The sequence below is a fragment of the Myxine glutinosa genome, chromosome 13, assembly GCF_964187855.1.
Source record: "Myxine glutinosa chromosome 13, kmMyxGlut1.1, whole genome shotgun sequence".
Classification (NCBI taxonomy): Eukaryota; Metazoa; Chordata; class Myxini; order Myxiniformes; family Myxinidae; genus Myxine; species Myxine glutinosa.
In genome coordinates, this window is record NC_136273.1 from 49,651,852 (window position 1) to 49,671,573 (window position 19,722).

At 42.6% G+C, this 19,722-nt stretch overlaps 1 protein-coding gene and 1 pseudogene across 2 annotated transcripts in view; both read left to right on the plus strand.

The window, feature by feature from the left end:
- Nucleotides 1–19,722, plus strand: part of LOC144888672 (sterile alpha motif domain-containing protein 9-like) — a 105,122-nt pseudogene that overhangs the window by 29,515 nt on the left and 55,885 nt on the right. The window lies entirely within an intron of this gene.
- Nucleotides 1,349–16,093, plus strand: LOC144888673 (double-stranded RNA-binding protein Staufen homolog 2-like). The gene is made up of 5 exons (XM_078767433.1): nucleotides 1,349–1,430; nucleotides 7,741–7,912; nucleotides 8,183–8,313; nucleotides 8,684–8,852; nucleotides 15,162–16,093. The coding sequence occupies exons 3-5, from the start codon at nucleotides 8,227–8,229 to the stop codon at nucleotides 15,329–15,331; spliced, it is 426 nt and encodes a 141-aa protein (XP_078623559.1). The 5' UTR covers nucleotides 1,349–1,430; nucleotides 7,741–7,912; nucleotides 8,183–8,226; the 3' UTR covers nucleotides 15,332–16,093.

The window sequence follows — 19,722 nt, forward strand, 5'->3', positions numbered from 1 at the left end:
GATCCTGGAGTAGTGGTGACCCTAAAGTTTACAGGGTGTTTCAAAAAGTGATACTTCCTAGTGAGTTAGCTGAACCACTATCGTCCCCCACCCTCCTCCACCCCTGCCCCACTTATAATGGAAAATCTCTTCTATTATAAATGTATTTTACATTTACCACGATTATAGAAACCATGAAACATCACTGAATGTGACATGCTATGGTGACGCTCCATCTCGGTAAAGGCAAACGCCAAGTTTTAAGAAACCTTGTCTGTGACTTGTCATACCTGGTGCATTCAAAGAGTTCATCCGAAGTTATTCAAATGCGAGGCTCATGGCAAAGGGTCTAATGGCGTCTTGAGGGTGTAAGGTGTATAAAGGGTCGTGAGGTGTTAAAGGATCGATAGGTTCAGGGTGTCTAAAATGTGAAAGGTCTGAGGGGCTAACGTCAATGGTCTGTAAAGGACTAAAAAGTCTAAATATCTGAAGGGTCGACAGTCAAAGGATTGTAAAGATCCAAAGGGTGTAAGGGGTCTGAGAGTTCAAAGGGTCTAACGTCTAAGGTCTAAAATACAAGGTCTGTCACGTCTAAGGGATCTAAAAGTCGTGAAGGTCTCAAAGGTACATGCCAGGAGATCGTAATTGACGCACTTAACAACATGGCGCCTGTTGTTAAGTTCAGAAACTCTAGTATTCTATATGGCACTGGGGTTTAAAACAAATGGGTAGGCCTGCATGAATTCCATCTAGCCTTAAGACTCGTGGGCCTTGTCAACAGGTTCTTTGCCAGAGAGCCAGGCTGACCTCAAGGAGAAGACACCAATGAGTCTGCTGAACGAACTTGCCCATTTCAACAATCTGAAGCTACATTACAAGGTCATCAAGGAAGAGGGTCCTCCTCATGCCAAGGTCAGCAAAGAAAGTTGGCCCCCTTTATCCATATGAATTGAAAGTCCTTTATAAATAAATATATGGTGCCTCAAAACAGTTTCCTGAGAAAATGTGTCATATATTATTTTGTTCCAGTTGCGTATTGTTTCAATTTTTTTTTTGAAGCAGTCCTTATGATAATTTATTTCATTTTGTTTTTAAGTTGCTGGCCAAGTTTATCTTCATGTTGTCTCATGTGCAAATATTTTCATATTATAAATTCGTATCTCATGTAATACCTTTTGGGCCACTCTGTATTTCAATGCATCAACGGTCCATTTTATGGCCTGGCATCCATTTGCTTTACCCCCTTTGATAACACTCTTTATTGTCGTCTTCCCTGATGTAGCTCTTCACAGTGCAGCTGGTGCTAGGTGAGCAATGCTGCGAGAAAACAACAAACACCATTAAGAAAGCCCAGCACATGGCAGCTCAAGAAATCCTTGACAAGACGACGCTCAGCAAGCCTGTCCCCCGCCATCTGAAGCACACCACAAGCAGCAACTCGGCGAGCACAGGTATTTAGATTTCCTGTTATCATCGAAGGTGGACAGAGGATATGTTTTCATCCCAGTCTGTTTGTCTGTGAGCAGGATATCTCAAAATGTTATGGACGGTTTGGGTGGGTGACAAAGACGAATTGATCAGAATTTGGTGAAGATCTGGATGCAGATACGACAATATTTGAAGTGATCCTTCACTCTTGAGAGATGGCTGAAAAACAATACATAGCATGATATCTCAATAAGTTGTGGATGGGTTTTGACAAAACTTGGTGGATGACCAGGGTAGGTGACAAGCCGATTAGAGTTTGGTTCAGTTCCGGTTCCAGATCTGGCCTATCAGTGGGATATAAAACATAAACTGTTCAGTCCGGCAGAGGTATGCACTATACCGAGTGCCGTTCAAGTTTATATTGTGATGGATGTCATCACGGATAACTCCAAAAGCCACCACATCTATAAAAAGTTCACAGACGCCATCCACAACACTCACCTCTAACTGGATGCTCATGCCCTGTGTCAGCTTACCGTACCTGTGAGATCACTGAAGCAGATGGGGAACCATGCCGGCAGCCACGCAACAGATGTGAATTAGCCCACAAACCAACATTACGTGCTGCACCATGGCTTATATCAGAGAGGAATAAACCGCTTCGGCTAATTACCCCCATAGACTAGACGGATCTCTGAGAAATGTGAATGTTAGGTGCATTTTTGGGTAAAAGTTGGGAACCTCATTTTTTAACATAATTAGGCTATGCTGAATTCGATTAACCAGGTTCCCAAGCCGAATTTTGAGGTTTTGACCTTCTAATTAGCATAAACAAAATGGCCGCCAAATTGCCATTTTTGGACAATTTCTTTGAACAAGCATTTATATATCACTAGCTGAGGTACCCGGCTTCGCCCGGGTTGAATAGGAATAAGACAAATATATGATGAAAAGAACGTATATTTTAGAGCAATATCACAGTACATTTCCTACATGACGTTGTGTCAATTTTCAATTTCTCAAAACCTCTTGGTATACAACATTTCTGGTTTTCTTACTTGGTGCCAAGACATAAAGATTGCTTGGTGTTCCAACCCTCGAGCAGCCCACGTACAGCTGGCCATGGGCAAACACTTGTTCTGTGAAATTCAGGCCTACAACCTTCATTGATTGCCCCTGCGCCTTGTTGATGGACAAAGCAAAACATAGCCTGATGGGGAACTGAATCCTCTTGAAGGAGAATGGAAGGTCAGGTGGAATAAGTGGTATCCTTGGAATGAATACTTTCTCTCCTCTGTATTGTCCTGAGAGGATGGTTGCCTCTAGGACATGCGGCATCATTTGCTGGATTGTCAATCGTGTTCCATTACACAGCTTTGGTGGATCAAGATTCCTTAGAAGCATGATTGGTGCTCCCACCTTGAGAATCAACCTGTGTGTTGGGAGTCCTTGAGGCTGAAGACTGTTGAGAAACTCAGTTGGGAAGTTTACTGCCTGATCTTCATCTGTCACTTTGTCAAGAGAATCATAATTTCTTTCATGACCGGGAAGTTGGTGGAGAAGCAAATTGTTGATCTCTTGAACAGCATTGTTCTTGGGGGCCAAAATGGCTCTTTCGGCAAGCCATGATGAGTCCTGAAACTGGGTCTCCATATTGGGAAAGACCCTTTTGATCAAGTCATCTTTTGTTTCAACAAACTGTCCAAATGGTAGAAATATTTGTTCTGATGCATCTTGAGGGTATAGGCCATTGCCAACTTTCAAAAGCTGGCTTGAGAACGCCCCTGCAGTGTTGTCACCAAGAAGGTGGACTCTCATGTTGGTATTCAGGGTAAGTCTTTGCACATGTGGCCAGAGGAGATAAGAAGACTTGATACAGGCCTTGACTTGATCTGCTCTTGTGCCCCGTTGGATGACTGGGAGAGTCTGACGAAAGTCTCCAGCCAGAACAGTTGTCACACCACCCATGATTTTCTTGTTGTTGCGAATATCTTGGAGTGTTCTGTTCACTGCTTCGAATGCCTGCTTGTGGTTCATCATAGCCTCATCCCAGATAATGATTTTGCACTGTTGAAGGATCTTGGCGTTTGCTGAATTCTTGCTAATGTTGCAGGTTGGGGTGTCTCGTTTGGTCAAATCCAAAGGCAGTTTGAAAGGTGAGTGTGCTGTCCTTCCTCCTTCAAGAAGTGTAGCTGCAATTCCACTTGAGGCCACAGCCAGAGCAATTTCCGACTTTTGACGAACCTTGGCCAGGATGATATTAATGAGGAATGTTTTTCCTGTCCCGCCAGGAGCATCGAGGAAGAATATCTTTCCAGCATCATCATCAACACTCTTCAGGATAGAAGTAAAGGCTTGCTGTTGGTCCTCAACCATTCTTGGGACATTCTGCTCTACAAATGTGGTCAGCTCTTCCATGTTGTAGTTTGTTTCCCTCAGAAGCTCCTGAGCCATTCCCTCAATGCTGTTTTCTGGTTGGGGCATTCCACAATTTGCCATAGTGGTTCCATAGGCAATCAGGTACTTCTCTAGCTCAATCAGGGCTTGATTGTAGATTGCACAGTTGAAATCAATATCCACACCAGGGTTCTGACGTCTGGCCAAGTGAAGAAAGTCTTCAGACATATTTCCTTTGTGGTCCTCCCAGAGCTTCTCTGGATCCTGAATGTCACATGCTGCCAATATGATGGAAAACAGCTGCCGTAGTTGTTTTGGTGCCTGTGAGACTGCTGCCTCATCCATGGCTTTTTTCCAATGTTCATCTTCTTCCAATAGACCATGGAGTCGGCAGGCATCGCGGAAGGTGGCACAATCTTGACCATTAACCCGTCGCAAATCTTTAAAGGATGTTGGACCTCTGACAGTATGCAGGAGAAGGCGCAGAAAGAAACAGTCTCTGTTCTTTGGATGATCTGTGTAGACTCTGCCAATTGCGCTGCTGGCATAAACTCCAGGATAATTGTCTACTGGAATGTCCTTCTTCCTGCGATTCCACGTTTTGTTCTCCCATGTGTAGTAGGCAGGGACTTCATTGTACAGAAGAGTCTTGGCAAAGTCATCTTCTATGCAGAGTTTGAAGAAAGCTGTCAACGTAGTCTGAGGAGGCGGCCCATGTGCTCGTGCTTGGGCAGTTTCTGCAGTGTAATAGACCCTTTGTCCATTTTCCAGATGTACGGCCAAATTGATGACAGTTGGATATCGCTCATGAATGTTAAATCCAAGGATCCTCCACACTGCTTCATTTGTTGATATATATTGGCCTGACTGGAACCTGCTAATCTCATCTGACCTTTTGTTGTCACATACTTCAAATGTTGCCATGTCACTGCCCTTATTGACATACTTGCATACATATTTGATGGACTGAACTGAGCTGCACAGTTCCACATTGATGTGTGCATTAAAGATTTTGCAGAGCATTTTGTTGTGGGGAACAACCCACCGATTGTCAACGTTGTACTCTCCCACACTGCGAATGTTGAGGCTGGAGACTTCCCATCCTGTGATAACATTGACCTTGTATTGTAAATGTTGTAAAGAAAGAGTAGTCAGTGAGATCCTTTTCTGCCCCAAAGGAAGTCATTTGGAAGGCATACCCGTTTATTCGTTCTTGACGCGAAAAAATGGCGCGACAAATATATTCCAACAGTTGAAATCATCCAATCCACGTTGATCACGTGGATCAGTAATTTTATCCACGCCTATGTTTTATCCACGTTCACACGTCACGTGACGTTTTGTTAACTTCGTTCTTTTAAAACGTTGTTGTTTTAAATGTGAAGTCCAAAAACAAACCAAAAAAATATTTCCAACAGTTGAAATAATTATTGTTTCCAACAGTTGAAATTTAATGAAATTTGAATTCGAATGAAATCTCAACTAAAAAAAAAAACCGTTTATTCGTTCTTGGCGCGAAAAAATGGCGCGCATTTTGTCATTATGTGCGACTTTACGTCACTCCTACGGACATGAAAACATTTGTTTTCCTTAAAAATATATTTAAAATAAAAAGAATAGTACATAAATTAACAATAAAATAAGCTAAAAAACCATTTAAAATACAATAAAAAGCACATTAAAAATATATAAATATGTACGTACAGTATACTGTACATACGCGCAACCGCTGATTCTCATTCAAAACAGAGGCGACGTACAGTATTCCTTTACTGTGTCTGTGTTAGCCATGGGTCTGAAGAAGGATAATGCTAGTGTTTCCAAGCGTAATGTGATTACGATGGACGATAAGGTAAATCTGATTAAAAGGTATGGAAAAGGTGGAAAAGTGTCGGTGATAGTGCATAGACCTTATCGCGAATCGGAACCGCAATGCGTCATGCGATCAGAAAGGGGCAATAGCGCCGCCACAACCTACACCATGGAATTGCAGCTGGGCCGGTTTTTTAAACCATTGATATTAAAATAAAAAGTTGCCTATAACCACCGGGATTTTATGCTGATTCCGAATCTGTGTCTAAAACTTTTCTCCGATGTGTAGTTCTTGAGTTATAAGCGGACATCCAGACAGACACACAGACACTCCTTTATATATAGAGATGTATATGCATGCAGCTATTTCATTTAACTTTACAACGTTTACCCCAAAATGCACCGAGAAGCTTATACATGGCCTTTTTTCATAAATCCGTCGAGTCTGTATTATGGTTGGTGACATATTGAAAGAGACATTCAAACTGATATTGAAATTGGACACTATAAAATGGGAAATGGTTTTAATAAGACAATGTTTCATACAACCATTTATTCTAAAATTAAGTATACATGACCATGAAGCACAAACATTCAGGAATGTCACACATGTTGTTTTGCCAAACTACATCAAATTCATACAAGGTGTCTGATCATCACTTTGTTGCTGACAGGCACACATTGATATGCACCTCAACTCTGAATAGCGACATTTGCAGCATCGAGTCTTGCATTGCTTCTGGCATGCACAACAAATCATCTCGAGGCAACTTTCTGGGATTGGACTCAGTGACATCAGAATAGGCTCCAGTCCTGAATCACCACGTTTCCATCCCATTTCCACAGGTGCAGGAAGGTCAGGTATGGCACAATGAGCATTTCTCCATACCATGGCTTGATAGTGTACTCGCATCAAATGGAAATGAAGAGCATCACTTGTCGGTGACATTGCTTCTGGTTTACCAGTCTTGGAGAACAACATATGTCGTGCTGAATCAACAGAGGTTGTTCTGTGCACTGTCAGGGAATAAATATTCATATTGACAATATTGCTAGAATATATCTCAATGTAATCTTGTTTAAAGTGGAATATGTTTTACTTTACAAAGTAAAAGGAATATGTTTTACTTTACAAGTTGAGCAAAGCGCATAGAACTAGAGTTAACAGGTGGGCGGGAGAGTTAATTTCAGACAAAATGTGTAACGCTCTTGGACCGCCATCTGTGTAGCAAAATAGCCTATGTTCAGTTTACTGCGCACAGGCTGCAAATTCTTCCTCAGCAGGTCAGAGTATTTGACCTCTTGAACAGAAATAAGTACTAGCTGGCCAAGCGAGAGCCAAATAAGGTTTTGAACAAGAGAACCAGAGACGCTTGCAGGCTCTCATGTCCCAAGGGGAATTAACCTCGGGGGTGACCCTGCATACTCCGCAACATCAAAGGAGTTTGGGGCTTTAATACCAAGAGAAAGTTGCGAGTAGAGAGCAGAGTGGACTGGGAGAGTGAATGAAGAGGAGTGAACAACTGGAGACTGGTTAACAACTGAACGAGGTTCAACGAAGACCTACAGAAGGAGCTGCAGCCACGACCGCCAGAACAACGTCATTAATATCTAATTCGTACATTTAGTGAAATACAGCAAATCTCTCAAAAGTGAATAAAACATTGATTTTGCTATAACGAGTTTCTGGAAGTTTCTGAAGTAGAAAAGCAGTTAATTTATTATTCTACAAATTGGTGGTCCGTAAGGGAGTCAACTCCACAGAACAAGGTAAGCTTTTGTTTGTTATCTGTGTAGTCTGATGTTAATCTGCGCAAATTGTTCAGTGTTTGAGTTTTGTGTATGTTTGTTGATATGTGGAAGGTGGAAAAAACCACAAAGGCCTTTAACAGGTTTCAGAAATCATGACAATTTTTTTCTCTTTTTTCTTCCAAAATTTAACTAAGTGTACTACAGATGTATACGCATTTTTCAGGGATGGTGCCATGGACCGTCACAAAGATCCACTAAAGCCTTTTGTCTTTAGAAAAGGTGCTGTGCTTTCATGAAGGACCACTGATATGGTATATACTGTATAATTATTTTGCGATTTTTTGACAAAAATTTCTTTCCCAAAATGGTCAGGACCACACCAGGTCCTGCTGACAACACATACTGCAGTGAAATGCGACGGTGGACCAAGTTGGATTCATGCCTCTCATTGCAAGCAAGCACATGGGACTGAGAACGATGGTCCCGCTGACAATGAGGCTGCACCCGGCAGCCTAGCAGAACATTCAGCGGCTGATAAATGAAAGTCATGATTTCCATTCATTTCCATTACATTTTAAACACCACTTGCATTGATACACATTGCATTTTCAACATGTAGTATTCCTACTTGAGACATTTATTTGCCTATATGACATACAATTATCTATTGATATTAGTGCAACATGAGTGATAATGTGGCGCCTGTTGTTAAGTTCAGAAACTCTAGTATTCTATATGGCACTGGGGTTTAAAACAAATGGGTAGGCCTGCATGAATTCCATCTAGCCTTAAGACTCGTGGGCCTTGTCAACAGGTTCTTTGCCAGAGAGCCAGGCTGACCTCAAGGAGAAGACACCAATGAGTCTGCTGAACGAACTTGCCCATTTCAACAATCTGAAGCTACATTACAAGGTCATCAAGGAAGAGGGTCCTCCTCATGCCAAGGTCAGCAAAGAAAGTTGGCCCCCTTTATCCATATGAATTGAAAGTCCTTTATAAATAAATATATGGTGCCTCAAAACAGTTTCCTGAGAAAATGTGTCATATATTATTTTGTTCCAGTTGCGTATTGTTTCAATTTTTTTTTTGAAGCAGTCCTTATGATAATTTATTTCATTTTGTTTTTAAGTTGCTGGCCAAGTTTATCTTCATGTTGTCTCATGTGCAAATATTTTCATATTATAAATTCGTATCTCATGTAATACCTTTTGGGCCACTCTGTATTTCAATGCATCAACGGTCCATTTTATGGCCTGGCATCCATTTGCTTTACCCCCTTTGATAACACTCTTTATTGTCGTCTTCCCTGATGTAGCTCTTCACAGTGCAGCTGGTGCTAGGTGAGCAATGCTGCGAGAAAACAACAAACACCATTAAGAAAGCCCAGCACATGGCAGCTCAAGAAATCCTTGACAAGACGACGCTCAGCAAGCCTGTCCCCCGCCATCTGAAGCACACCACAAGCAGCAACTCGGCGAGCACAGGTATTTAGATTTCCTGTTATCATCGAAGGTGGACAGAGGATATGTTTTCATCCCAGTCTGTTTGTCTGTGAGCAGGATATCTCAAAATGTTATGGACGGTTTGGGTGGGTGACAAAGACGAATTGATCAGAATTTGGTGAAGATCTGGATGCAGATACGACAATATTTGAAGTGATCCTTCACTCTTGAGAGATGGCTGAAAAACAATACATAGCATGATATCTCAATAAGTTGTGGATGGGTTTTGACAAAACTTGGTGGATGACCAGGGTAGGTGACAAGCCGATTAGAGTTTGGTTCAGTTCCGGTTCCAGATCTGGCCTATCAGTGGGATATAAAACATAAACTGTTCAGTCCGGCAGAGGTATGCACTATACCGAGTGCCGTTCAAGTTTATATTGTGATGGATGTCATCACGGATAACTCCAAAAGCCACCACATCTATAAAAAGTTCACAGACGCCATCCACAACACTCACCTCTAACTGGATGCTCATGCCCTGTGTCAGCTTACCGTACCTGTGAGATCACTGAAGCAGATGGGGAACCATGCCGGCAGCCACGCAACAGATGTGAATTAGCCCACAAACCAACATTACGTGCTGCACCATGGCTTATATCAGAGAGGAATAAACCGCTTCGGCTAATTACCCCCATAGACTAGACGGATCTCTGAGAAATGTGAATGTTAGGTGCATTTTTGGGTAGAAGTTGGGAACCTCATTTTTTAACATAATTAGGCTATGCTGAATTCGATTAACCAGGTTCCCAAGCCGAATTTTGAGGTTTTGACCTTCTAATTAGCATAAACAAAATGGCCGCCAAATTGCCATTTTTGGACAATTTCTTTGAACAAGCATTTATATATCACTAGCTGAGGTACCCGGCTTCGCCCGGGTTGAATAGGAATAAGACAAATATATGATGAAAAGAACGTATATTTTAGAGCAATATCACAGTACATTTCCTACATGACGTTTTGTCAATTTTCAATTTCTCAAAACCTCTTGGTATACAACATTTCTGGTTTTCTTACTTGGTGCCAAGACATAAAGATTGCTTGGTGTTCCAACCCTCGAGCAGCCCACGTACAGCTGGCCATGGGCAAACACTTGTTCTGTGAAGTTCAGGCCTACAACCTTCATTGATTGCCCCTGCGCCTTGTTGATGGACAAAGCAAAACATAGCCTGATGGGGAACTGAATCCTCTTGAAGGAGAATGGAAGGTCAGGTGGAATAAGTGGTATCCTTGGAATGAATACTTTCTCTCCTCTGTATTGTCCTGAGAGGATGGTTGCCTCTAGGACATGCGGCATCATTTGCTGGATTGTCAATCGTGTTCCATTACACAGCTTTGGTGGATCAAGATTCCTTAGAAGCATGATTGGTGCTCCCACCTTGAGAATCAACCTGTGTGTTGGGAGTCCTTGAGGCTGAAGACTGTTGAGAAACTCAGTTGGGAAGTTTACTGCCTGATCTTCATCTGTCACTTTGTCAAGAGAATCACAATTTCTTTCATGACCGGGAAGTTGGTGGAGAAGCAAATTGTTGATCTCTTGAACAGCATTGTTCTTGGGGGCCAAAATGGCTCTTTCGGCAAGCCATGATGAGTCCTGGAACTGGGTCTCCATATTGGGAAAGACCCTTTTGATCAAGTCATCTTTTGTTTCAACAAACTGTCCAAATGGTAGAAATATTTGTTCTGATGCATCTTGAGGGTATAGGCCATTGCCAACTTTCAAAAGCTGGCTTGAGAACGCCCCTGCAGTGTTGTCACCAAGAAGGTGGACTCTCATGTTGGTATTCAGGGTAAGTCTTTGCACATGTGGCCAGAGGAGATAAGAAGACTTGATACAGGCCTTGACTTGATCTGCTCTTGTGCCCCGTTGGATGACTGGGAGAGTCTGACGAAAGTCTCCAGCCAGAACAGTTGTCACACCACCCATGATTTTCTTGTTGTTGCGAATATCTTGGAGTGTTCTGTTCACTGCTTCGAATGCCTGCTTGTGGTTCATCATAGCCTCATCCCAGATAATGATTTTGCACTGTTGAAGGATCTTGGCGTTTGCTGAATTCTTGCTAATGTTGCAGGTTGCGGTGTCTTGTTTGGTCAAATCCAAAGGCAGTTTGAAAGTTGAGTGTGCTGTCCTTCCTCCTTCAAGAAGTGTAGCTGCAATTCCACTTGAGGCCACAGCCAGAGCAATTTCCGACTTTTGACGAACCTTGGCCAGGATGATATTAATGAGGAATGTTTTTCCTGTCCCGCCAGGAGCATCGAGGAAGAATATCTTTCCAGCATCATCATCAACACTCTTCAGGATAGAAGTAAAGGCTTGCTGTTGGTCCTCAACCATTCTTGGGACATTCTGCTCTACAAATGTGGTCAGCTCTTCCATGTTGTAGTTTGTTTCCCTCAGAAGCTCCTGAGCCATTCCCTCAATGCTGTTTTCTGGTTGGGGCATTCCACAATTTGCCATAGTGGTTCCATAGGCAATCAGGTGCTTCTCTAGCTCAATCAGGGCTTGATTGTAGATTGCACAGTTGAAATCAATATCCACACCAGGGTTCTGACGTCTGGCCAAGTGAAGAAAGTCTTCAGACATATTTCCTTTGTGGTCCTCCCAGAGCTTCTCTGGATCCTGAATGTCACATGCTGCCAATATGATGGAAAACAGCTGCCATAGTTGTTTTGGTGCCTGTGAGACTGCTGCCTCATCCATGGCTTTTTTCCAATGTTCATCTTCTTCCAATAGACCATGGAGTCGGCAGGCATCGCGGAAGGTGGCACAATCTTGACCATTAACCCGTCGCAAATCTTTAAAGGATGTTGGACCTCTGACAGTATGCAGGAGAAGGCGCAGAAAGAAACAGTCTCTGTTCTTTGGATGATCTGTGTAGACTCTGCCAATTGCGCTGCTGGCATAAACTCCAGGATAATTGTCTACTGGAATGTCCTTCTTCCTGCGATTCCACGTTTTGTTCTCCCATGTGTAGTAGGCAGGGACTTCATTGTACAGAAGAGTCTTGGCAAAGTCATCTTCTATGCAGAGTTTGAAGAAAGCTGTCAACGTAGTCTGAGGAGGCAGCCCATGTGCTCGTGCTTGGGCAGTTTCTGCAGTGTAATAGACCCTTTGTCCATTTTCCAGATGTACGGCCAAATTGATGACAGTTGGATATCGCTCATGAATGTTAAATCCAAGGATCCTCCACACTGCTTCATTTGTTGATATATATCGGCCTGACTGGAACCTGCTAATCTCATCTGACCTTTTGTTGTCACATACTTCAAATGTTGCCATGTCACTGCCTTTATTGACATACTTGCATACATATTTGATGGACTGAACTGAGCTGCACAGTTCCACATTGATGTGTGCATTAAAGATTTTGCAGAGCATTTTGTTGTGGGGAACAACCCACCGATTGTCAACGTTGTACTCTCCCACACTGCGAATGTTGAGGCTGGAGACTTCCCATCCTGTGATAACATTGACCTTGTATTGTAAATGTTGTAAAGAAAGAGTAGTCAGTGAGATCCTTTTCTGCCCCAAAGGAAGTCATTTGGAAGGCTGACCCGTTTATTCGTTCTTGGCGCGAAAAAATGGCGCGACAAATATATTCCAACAGTTGAAATCATCCAATCCACGTTGATCACGTGGATCAGTAATTTTATCCACGCCTATGTTTTATCCACGTTCACCCGTCACGTGACGTTTTGTTAACTTCGTTCTTTTAAAACGTTGTTGTTTTAAATGTGAAGTCCAAAAACAAACCAAAAAAATATTTCCAACAGTTGAAATAATTATTGTTTCCAACAGTTGAAATTTAATGAAATTTGAATTCGAATGAAATGTCAACTAAAAAAAACAACCGTTTATTCGTTCTTGGCGCGAAAAAATGGCGCGCATTTTGTCATTATGTGCAACTTTACGTCACTCCTACGGACATGAAAACATTTGTTTTCCTTAAAAATATATTTAAAATAAATAAAATAGTACATAAATTAACAATAAAATAAGCTAAAAACCCATTTAAAATACAATAAAAAGCACATTAAAAATATATAAATATGTACGTACAGTATACTGAACATACGCGCAGCCGCTGATTCTCATTCAAAACAGAGGCGACGTACAGTATTCCTTTACTGTGTCTGTGTTAGCCATGGGTCTGAAGAAGGATAATGCTAGTGTTTCCAAGCGTAATGTGATTACGATGGACGATAAGGTAAATCTGATTAAAAGGTATGGAAAAGGTGGAAAAGTGTCGGTGATAGTGCATAGACCTTATCGCGAATCGGAACCGCAATGCGTCATGCGATCAGAAAGGGGCAATAGCGCCGCCATAACCTACACCATGGAATTGCAGCTGGGCCGGTTTTTTAAACCATTGATATTAAAATAAAAAGTTGCCTATAACCACCGGGATTTTATACTGATTCCGAATCTGTGTCTAAAACTTTTCTCCGATGTGTAGTTCTTGAGTTATAAGCGGACATCCAGACAGACACACAGACACTCCTTTATATATAGAGATGTATATGCATGCAGCTATTTCATTTAACTTTACAACGTTTACCCCAAAATGCACCGAGAAGCTTATACATGGCCTTTTTTCATAAATCCGTCGAGTCTGTATTATGGTTGGTGACATATTGAAAGAGACATTCAAACTGATATTGAAATTGGACACTATAAAATGGGAAATGGTTTTAATAAGACAATGTTTCATACAACCATTTATTATAAAATTAAGTATACATGACCATGAAGCACAAACATTCAGGAATGTCACACATGTTGTTTTGCCAAACTACATCAAATTCATACAAGGTGTCTGATCATCACTTTGTTGCTGACAGGCACACATTGATATGCACCTCAACTCTGAATAGCGACATTTGCAGCATCGAGTCTTGCATTGCTTCTGGCATGCACAACAAATCATCTCGAGGCAACTTTCTGGGATTGGACTCAGTGACATCAGAATAGGCTCTAGTCCTGAATCACCACGTTTCCATCCCATTTCCACAGGTGCAGGAAGGTCAGGTATGGCACAATGAGCATTTCTCCATACCATGGCTTGATAGTGTACTCGCATCAAATGGAAATGAAGAGCATCACTTGTCGGTGACATTGCTTCTGGTTTACCAGTCTTGGAGAACAACATATGTCATGCTGAATCAACAGAGGTTGTTCTGTGCACTGTCAGGGAATAAATATTCATATTGACAATATTGCTAGAATATATCTCAATGTAATCTTGTTTAAAGTGGAATATGTTTTACTTTACAAAGTAAAAGGAATATGTTTTACTTTACAAGATGAGCAAAGAGCATAGAACTAGAGTTAACAGGTGGGCGGGAGAGTTAATTTCAGACAAAATGTGTAACGCTCTTGGACCGTCATCTGTGTAGCAAAATAGCCTATGTTCAGTTCACTGCGCACAGGCTGCAAATTCTTCCTCAGCAGGTCAGAGTATTTGACCTCTTGAACAGAAATAAGTACTAGCTGGCCAAGCGAGAGCCAAATAAGGTTTTGAACAAGAGAACCAGAGACGCTTGCAGGCTCTCATGTCCCAAGGGGAATTAACCTCGGGGGTGACCCTGCATACTCCGCAACATCAAAGGAGTTTGGGGCTTTAATACCAAGAGAAAGTTGCGAGTAGAGAGCAGAGTGGACTGGGAGAGTGAATGAAGAGGAGTGAACAACTGGAGACTGGTTAACAACTGAACGAGGTTCAACGAAGACCTACAGAAGGAGCTGCAGCCACGACCGCCAGAACAACGTCATTAATATCTAATTCGTACATTTAGTGAAATACAGCAAATCTCTCAAAAGTGAATAAAACATTGATTTTGCTATAACGAGTTTCTGGAAGTTTATGAAGTAGAAAAGCAGTTAATTTATTATTCTACAAATTGGTGGTCCGTAAGGGAGTCAACTCCACAGAACAAGGTAAGCTTTTGTTTGTTATCTGTGTAGTCTGATGTTAATCTGCGCAAATTGTTCAGTGTTTGAGTTTTGTGTATGTTTGTTGATATGTGGAAGGTGGAAAAAACCACGAGGCCTTTAACAGGTTTCAGAAATCATGACAATTTTTTTCTCTTTTTTCTTCCAAAATTTAACGAAGTGTACTACAGATGTATATGCATTTTTCAGGGATGGTGCCATGGACCGTCACAAAGATCCACTAAAGCCTTTTGTCTTTAGAAAAGGTGCTGTGCTTTCATGAAGGACCACTGATATGGTATATACTGTATAATTATTTTGCGATTTTTTGACAAAAATTTCTTTCCCAAAATGGTCAGGACCACACCAGGTCCTGCTGACAACACATACTGCAGTGAAATGCGACGGTGGACCAAGTTGGATTCATGCCTCTCATTGCAAGCAAGCACATGGGACTAAGAACGATGGTCCCGCTGACAATGAGGATGCACCTGGCAGCCCAGCAGAACATTCAGCGGCTGATAAATGAAAGTCATGATTTCCATTCATTTCCATTACATTTTAAACACCACTTGCATTGATACACATTGCATTTTCAACATGTAGTATTCCTACTTGAGACATTTATTTGCCTATATGACATACAATTATCTATTGATATTAGTGCAACATGAGTGATAATGTATCACAACTACACTCATGATCACGGGATTTAGTTGGACCCCGGGAAATAGAGGGATCAGAAACAGGCACATAATCAGATTATGTTAAATATTAAGGGATTATTTTTTTCTTTTTTATTAACCTGTGAAGAAGCTTGCTAGTTATGAGTTCGGTATAATGCTGAATTTCATTGACATGTAATTATGTTATAGGTATGGACATATACAAGGGGTAGCTCACATGTTTTACAGATGGATACAGGTGGGACACAGGGAAAGACCTTATCAAGACAAGCCGACCAATCAGGGAAAGCAAGGGACTTCTACTTCGGATACACCTTGAAAATGGTGATATTTAACGGAGGGTGAATGTGATAAATATGAAGAAGAGGATTCGAACAATAGCCTTGAGAAGGGAATATAACGGGCTGTACGAGAAAGGAGGAGTTTTTGGTTTCGTATCTGTCTTTTGTGAGCAGACGCTCGAGAAAGGTATGACAGGGAATGAATGGGCCGCTTGCTTATTGACAATGACATGCTAGTAGAATCTGTGCTGTAGTTCTGATATTATTCCTTGCTCTCTGCGTATAGGGTATGTGGGGATAGATTCAATAAAGCCTCATATCTGGAAACGAGGTCTCGACTTGATTTCATAACACCCCTGTAGGGCTCGAAACCTTCAGGTTTGTAGTGCATGCTCGATTATTTTCTGAGACTCGGGGGTGCAGGCCTCAGCTATTGCCTTGATGAGAACGGATATAAGGAGCTTCGACGTGTAGCCTCAAAATGTAGTTTTGGGGCTAGGAGACCTGACGGGGTGGACAGCGGGTCCCAGCAGGCGAGGCTGAACTACTATAGTCCCCCACCCTCCTCCACCCCCGCCCGACCCCACGTGACATCTTATGATATGATAACACAATCGTAAAATGGAAAATCTCTTCTATTATAAATGCATTTTACAAGTTCAAGTCCAAATAATAAAATAATCTCCATGCACTGACATGTATATTACATGTTATTACATACATGGAACCACTCAGAATCATGAGTGGATCATACATTACATGCATATGTCATGTAAAATTACATATTATTACATATATGGGATCACACAGAATCACTAGAACGGCACTCGATAGAGCGCATACCTCTGCCAGGATGAACAGTTTATGTTTTGTATCCACTGATAGGCCGGATCTGGATTCGGACCTGAACCAAAATCGAATCGGCTTATTATTGTCACCCAACTAACACATCCACCAAGTTTAGTCATAACTCGTCCACAAGTTTATAAAATATCATGTTGTATAATTGCTTTTCACCCAAACCCTCAATGGTGAAGAATCACTTAATAAGTAAACTAGAACGGCACTCAGTCGAGAGCATACCTCCGCCTGGTTGGCCATATCACTCAGTGGTGAAGAATCAGTTAAAATTTCAATAATTCTCATATCCGAATCCATATTCAGATATTCACCAAAATGTAATCGATTCGTCCTTGTCACACACACAACCTATCCACCAAGTTTCATCCCAATCCGACCACAAATTTTTGAGATAGTTTGTTCACAAACAGACAAAGAGACAAACAGATATCGGTGAAAACATAACATCCATCCACCTTTGGTAGCGGAGGTAATGAGTAGATCATACATTACATGCATGGAAGCAATATTACTATTATAGAAACCATGAAACATCACTGAATGTGACATGCTATGGTGACGTTCCATCTCGGCAAAGGCAAACTGTTACATATTTATGTGAATGTATGTGAATTACTATTCAGGTCTTCGCTTATCAAGGTGTAGTCGATTGAGTGTTGTTGTGATGAAAGGGTCAGGAGCCCTTCTGGGGAAAAAGAGACCGGAAACGGAAGAAGAAAGACACGAGGTCCGGCGGAAGCGACGAGGCTTCTTCTTCCTCGCCCAGCTATGACGACGAGTTGGGATCGATAGTGAACCGCGTGAAAAAGCTGCGTTCCCAAGCCCGTCTGGCGAGAGGAGTTACCGGGACGTGTAACTACCCGTTTGAGATGTCCAGCTGCCGTGGGGCCGTGCACAGACTCAGCGTCTGGCACCTTTCGCCGCACCGTCTACAAGGACGCGTACGCGTCGCACTTTGGGGCCTAAAACGCCTTGCCAGCGGCGTGTTGCTTTGCCTGCTTTACAGTACCCACCTCGCTTGGCTCGGAGGGGTGAACTACAGCCGCGATTCCCGGTACAGTGCGTGTCCGGTGGAAGCACGTCCGCCCGGGGTTCGTTCAACCGCCCGTGTGCGGCGAAGCCGACCATCAGCTTGGTCAGGAGGGGCCCAGAGACATTGTGAGGGACAGAGACCAAAGGGGGTCGTGAGTACCAAAAGGGGCCACACGTATGTAAGATGGCCATCTTAATCAGCTAGGGGATTGATTGTTGATTGTGAATTGTTGAGGGTTGAGTGCTCGGGGAATATATCCTTGATTGTATCATTGTAAAGGGATTGTGTTGTATTGTATCATTACCATTGAAAATATATCATTGAAAATCATTCTTTCTTGGTTGGAATTCATATTGAGTGCGTTACGAAAGCGCCTACATAATAAATCTTTCTGGCGAAGTTCCTCTCACGGTCCGGGGGTCACCGAGACCAGGTAGTCACCGGGAGGACCACGTAACAGAATTGGGGGCTCGTCCAAATTACGATTTGCGGATTCGCAATTGGGTCTACGTCCGGGATCTAAAAGTGTATAAAATAATAAAATAATATTTTATTAATTAAAATTTATTAATTAAGTATTAATTGGTAAATTTTTGGGGAAATTGGGGTAAAGTCTTGGGTGAAGGTTAACAGGTGTTAACGATAGTCACCATGGCGTTTGTGGCACAGAACTTTGCGGTAACACCGAGTGAGGCACAGTTCCGAGCGTTACTAAAGTCGGACCTTTTGAAATTGGCCAAACATTTTAATTTGGAGGTCCGAACTAATTTGAGGAAGGCAGAGTTGCAGACCACGGTGATACAGTCTATGGTGGGATTAGGAACATGGGACGAGGTAGCCTGGCAGTGGCTACCCGAAGAACCAGAAGACGTTGAGCTCCGGAAACTGGAGTTGCAATTACGGAGCCAGGAACGGATTAAAGAAGAAGAAAGGAAAGCAGAAAAGGAAAGAGCAGAAGAAGAAAGGAAAGCAGAAAAGGAAAGAGCAGAAGAAGAAAGGAAAGCAGAAAAGGAAAGAGCAGAAGAAGAAAGGAAAGCAGAAAAGGAAAGAGCAGAAGAAGAAAGTAAAGCAGAAGAGAGGAGAGAAGAGAAACAAGCAGAGGAAAGGAGAGTGGAACGAGAACTCCAGGAAAGGATCAAAACAGAGGAAAGGAAAGCAGAAGCAGAGGAGAGGAGAGCTGCAAGGGAACTCGAAGCAGAGGAGAGAAAAGCGGAAAGGGAATTGAAGGAACGTGACATGGCGCTTCAGCAAGAAATTAAATTCAAGGAGCTGGAGTTAATGAGAGAACGGGGAGAGGTACCACCCTTGCTGACAGGGTCGACACCTAGCCAGAACACCTGGGATGTGGGCAGACATGTGAGGCTGGTTCCACCCTTCAGTGAAAAGGAAGTCGCTAATTTTTTTCCGCACTTTGAGAAAGTGGCTCGACAGTTAAGCTGGCCGGAGGAGGCCTGGACCATACTAGTGCAAAGTGTGCTGGTGGGAAAAGCTCAAGAGATTTATTCGGCGCTACCAATGGACCAATGTGCAGATTATGAGGTATTGAAGAAGCACATCCTCAAAGCCTATGAGTTGGTTCCGGAAGCTTACAGGCAAAAATTCAGGAATGCCAGGAAGAGGGAGAGTGAGACCCATGTGGAGTTTGCCAGAGTGAAAGAAAACATGTTTGATCGGTGGTGTGAGTTCAAAGGAGTCGGGAAAGACTTCGAAACATTGCGTGACTTGATCCTGGTGGAGGAATTTCAGCAGTGTGTCCACAAGGTCATCAAAGTGTACCTGCAGGAAAAGAAAGTACCAAAGTTGTGGGACGCAGCCACCATGGCAGATGATTATGCCTTAACCCACCGGATAGGGGTCCACGAACCTAACTCCTCGCCTAGATCTCCGCAGGGGAGGTGGGGAACAGCAGGTGCGGAGAACGACAGTACATGGCGGCGGCCTCGAGAGGATTATGGGGACAACGCGGATACCCCACCTGTTCGAAATCAGAGAGCTGCGGGGCCAAGACAAACTTATTTTTCAGGGGGACCCGAGGCAGACCACGAGTTTTTCCTCCGGG

Coding starts and splice junctions, on each gene's coding strand:
- LOC144888673 (XM_078767433.1), top strand. CDS start 8,227: ATGAGTCTGCTGAACGAACTTGCCCATTTCAACAATCTGAAGCTACAT. Junction 8,314..8,683: donor AGGGTCCTCCTCATGCCAAG/GTCAGCAAAGAA, acceptor TCCCTGATGTAG/CTCTTCACAGTGCAGCTGGT. Junction 8,853..15,161: donor CAGCAACTCGGCGAGCACAG/GTATTTAGATTT, acceptor CAAAATGGTCAG/GACCACACCAGGTCCTGCTG.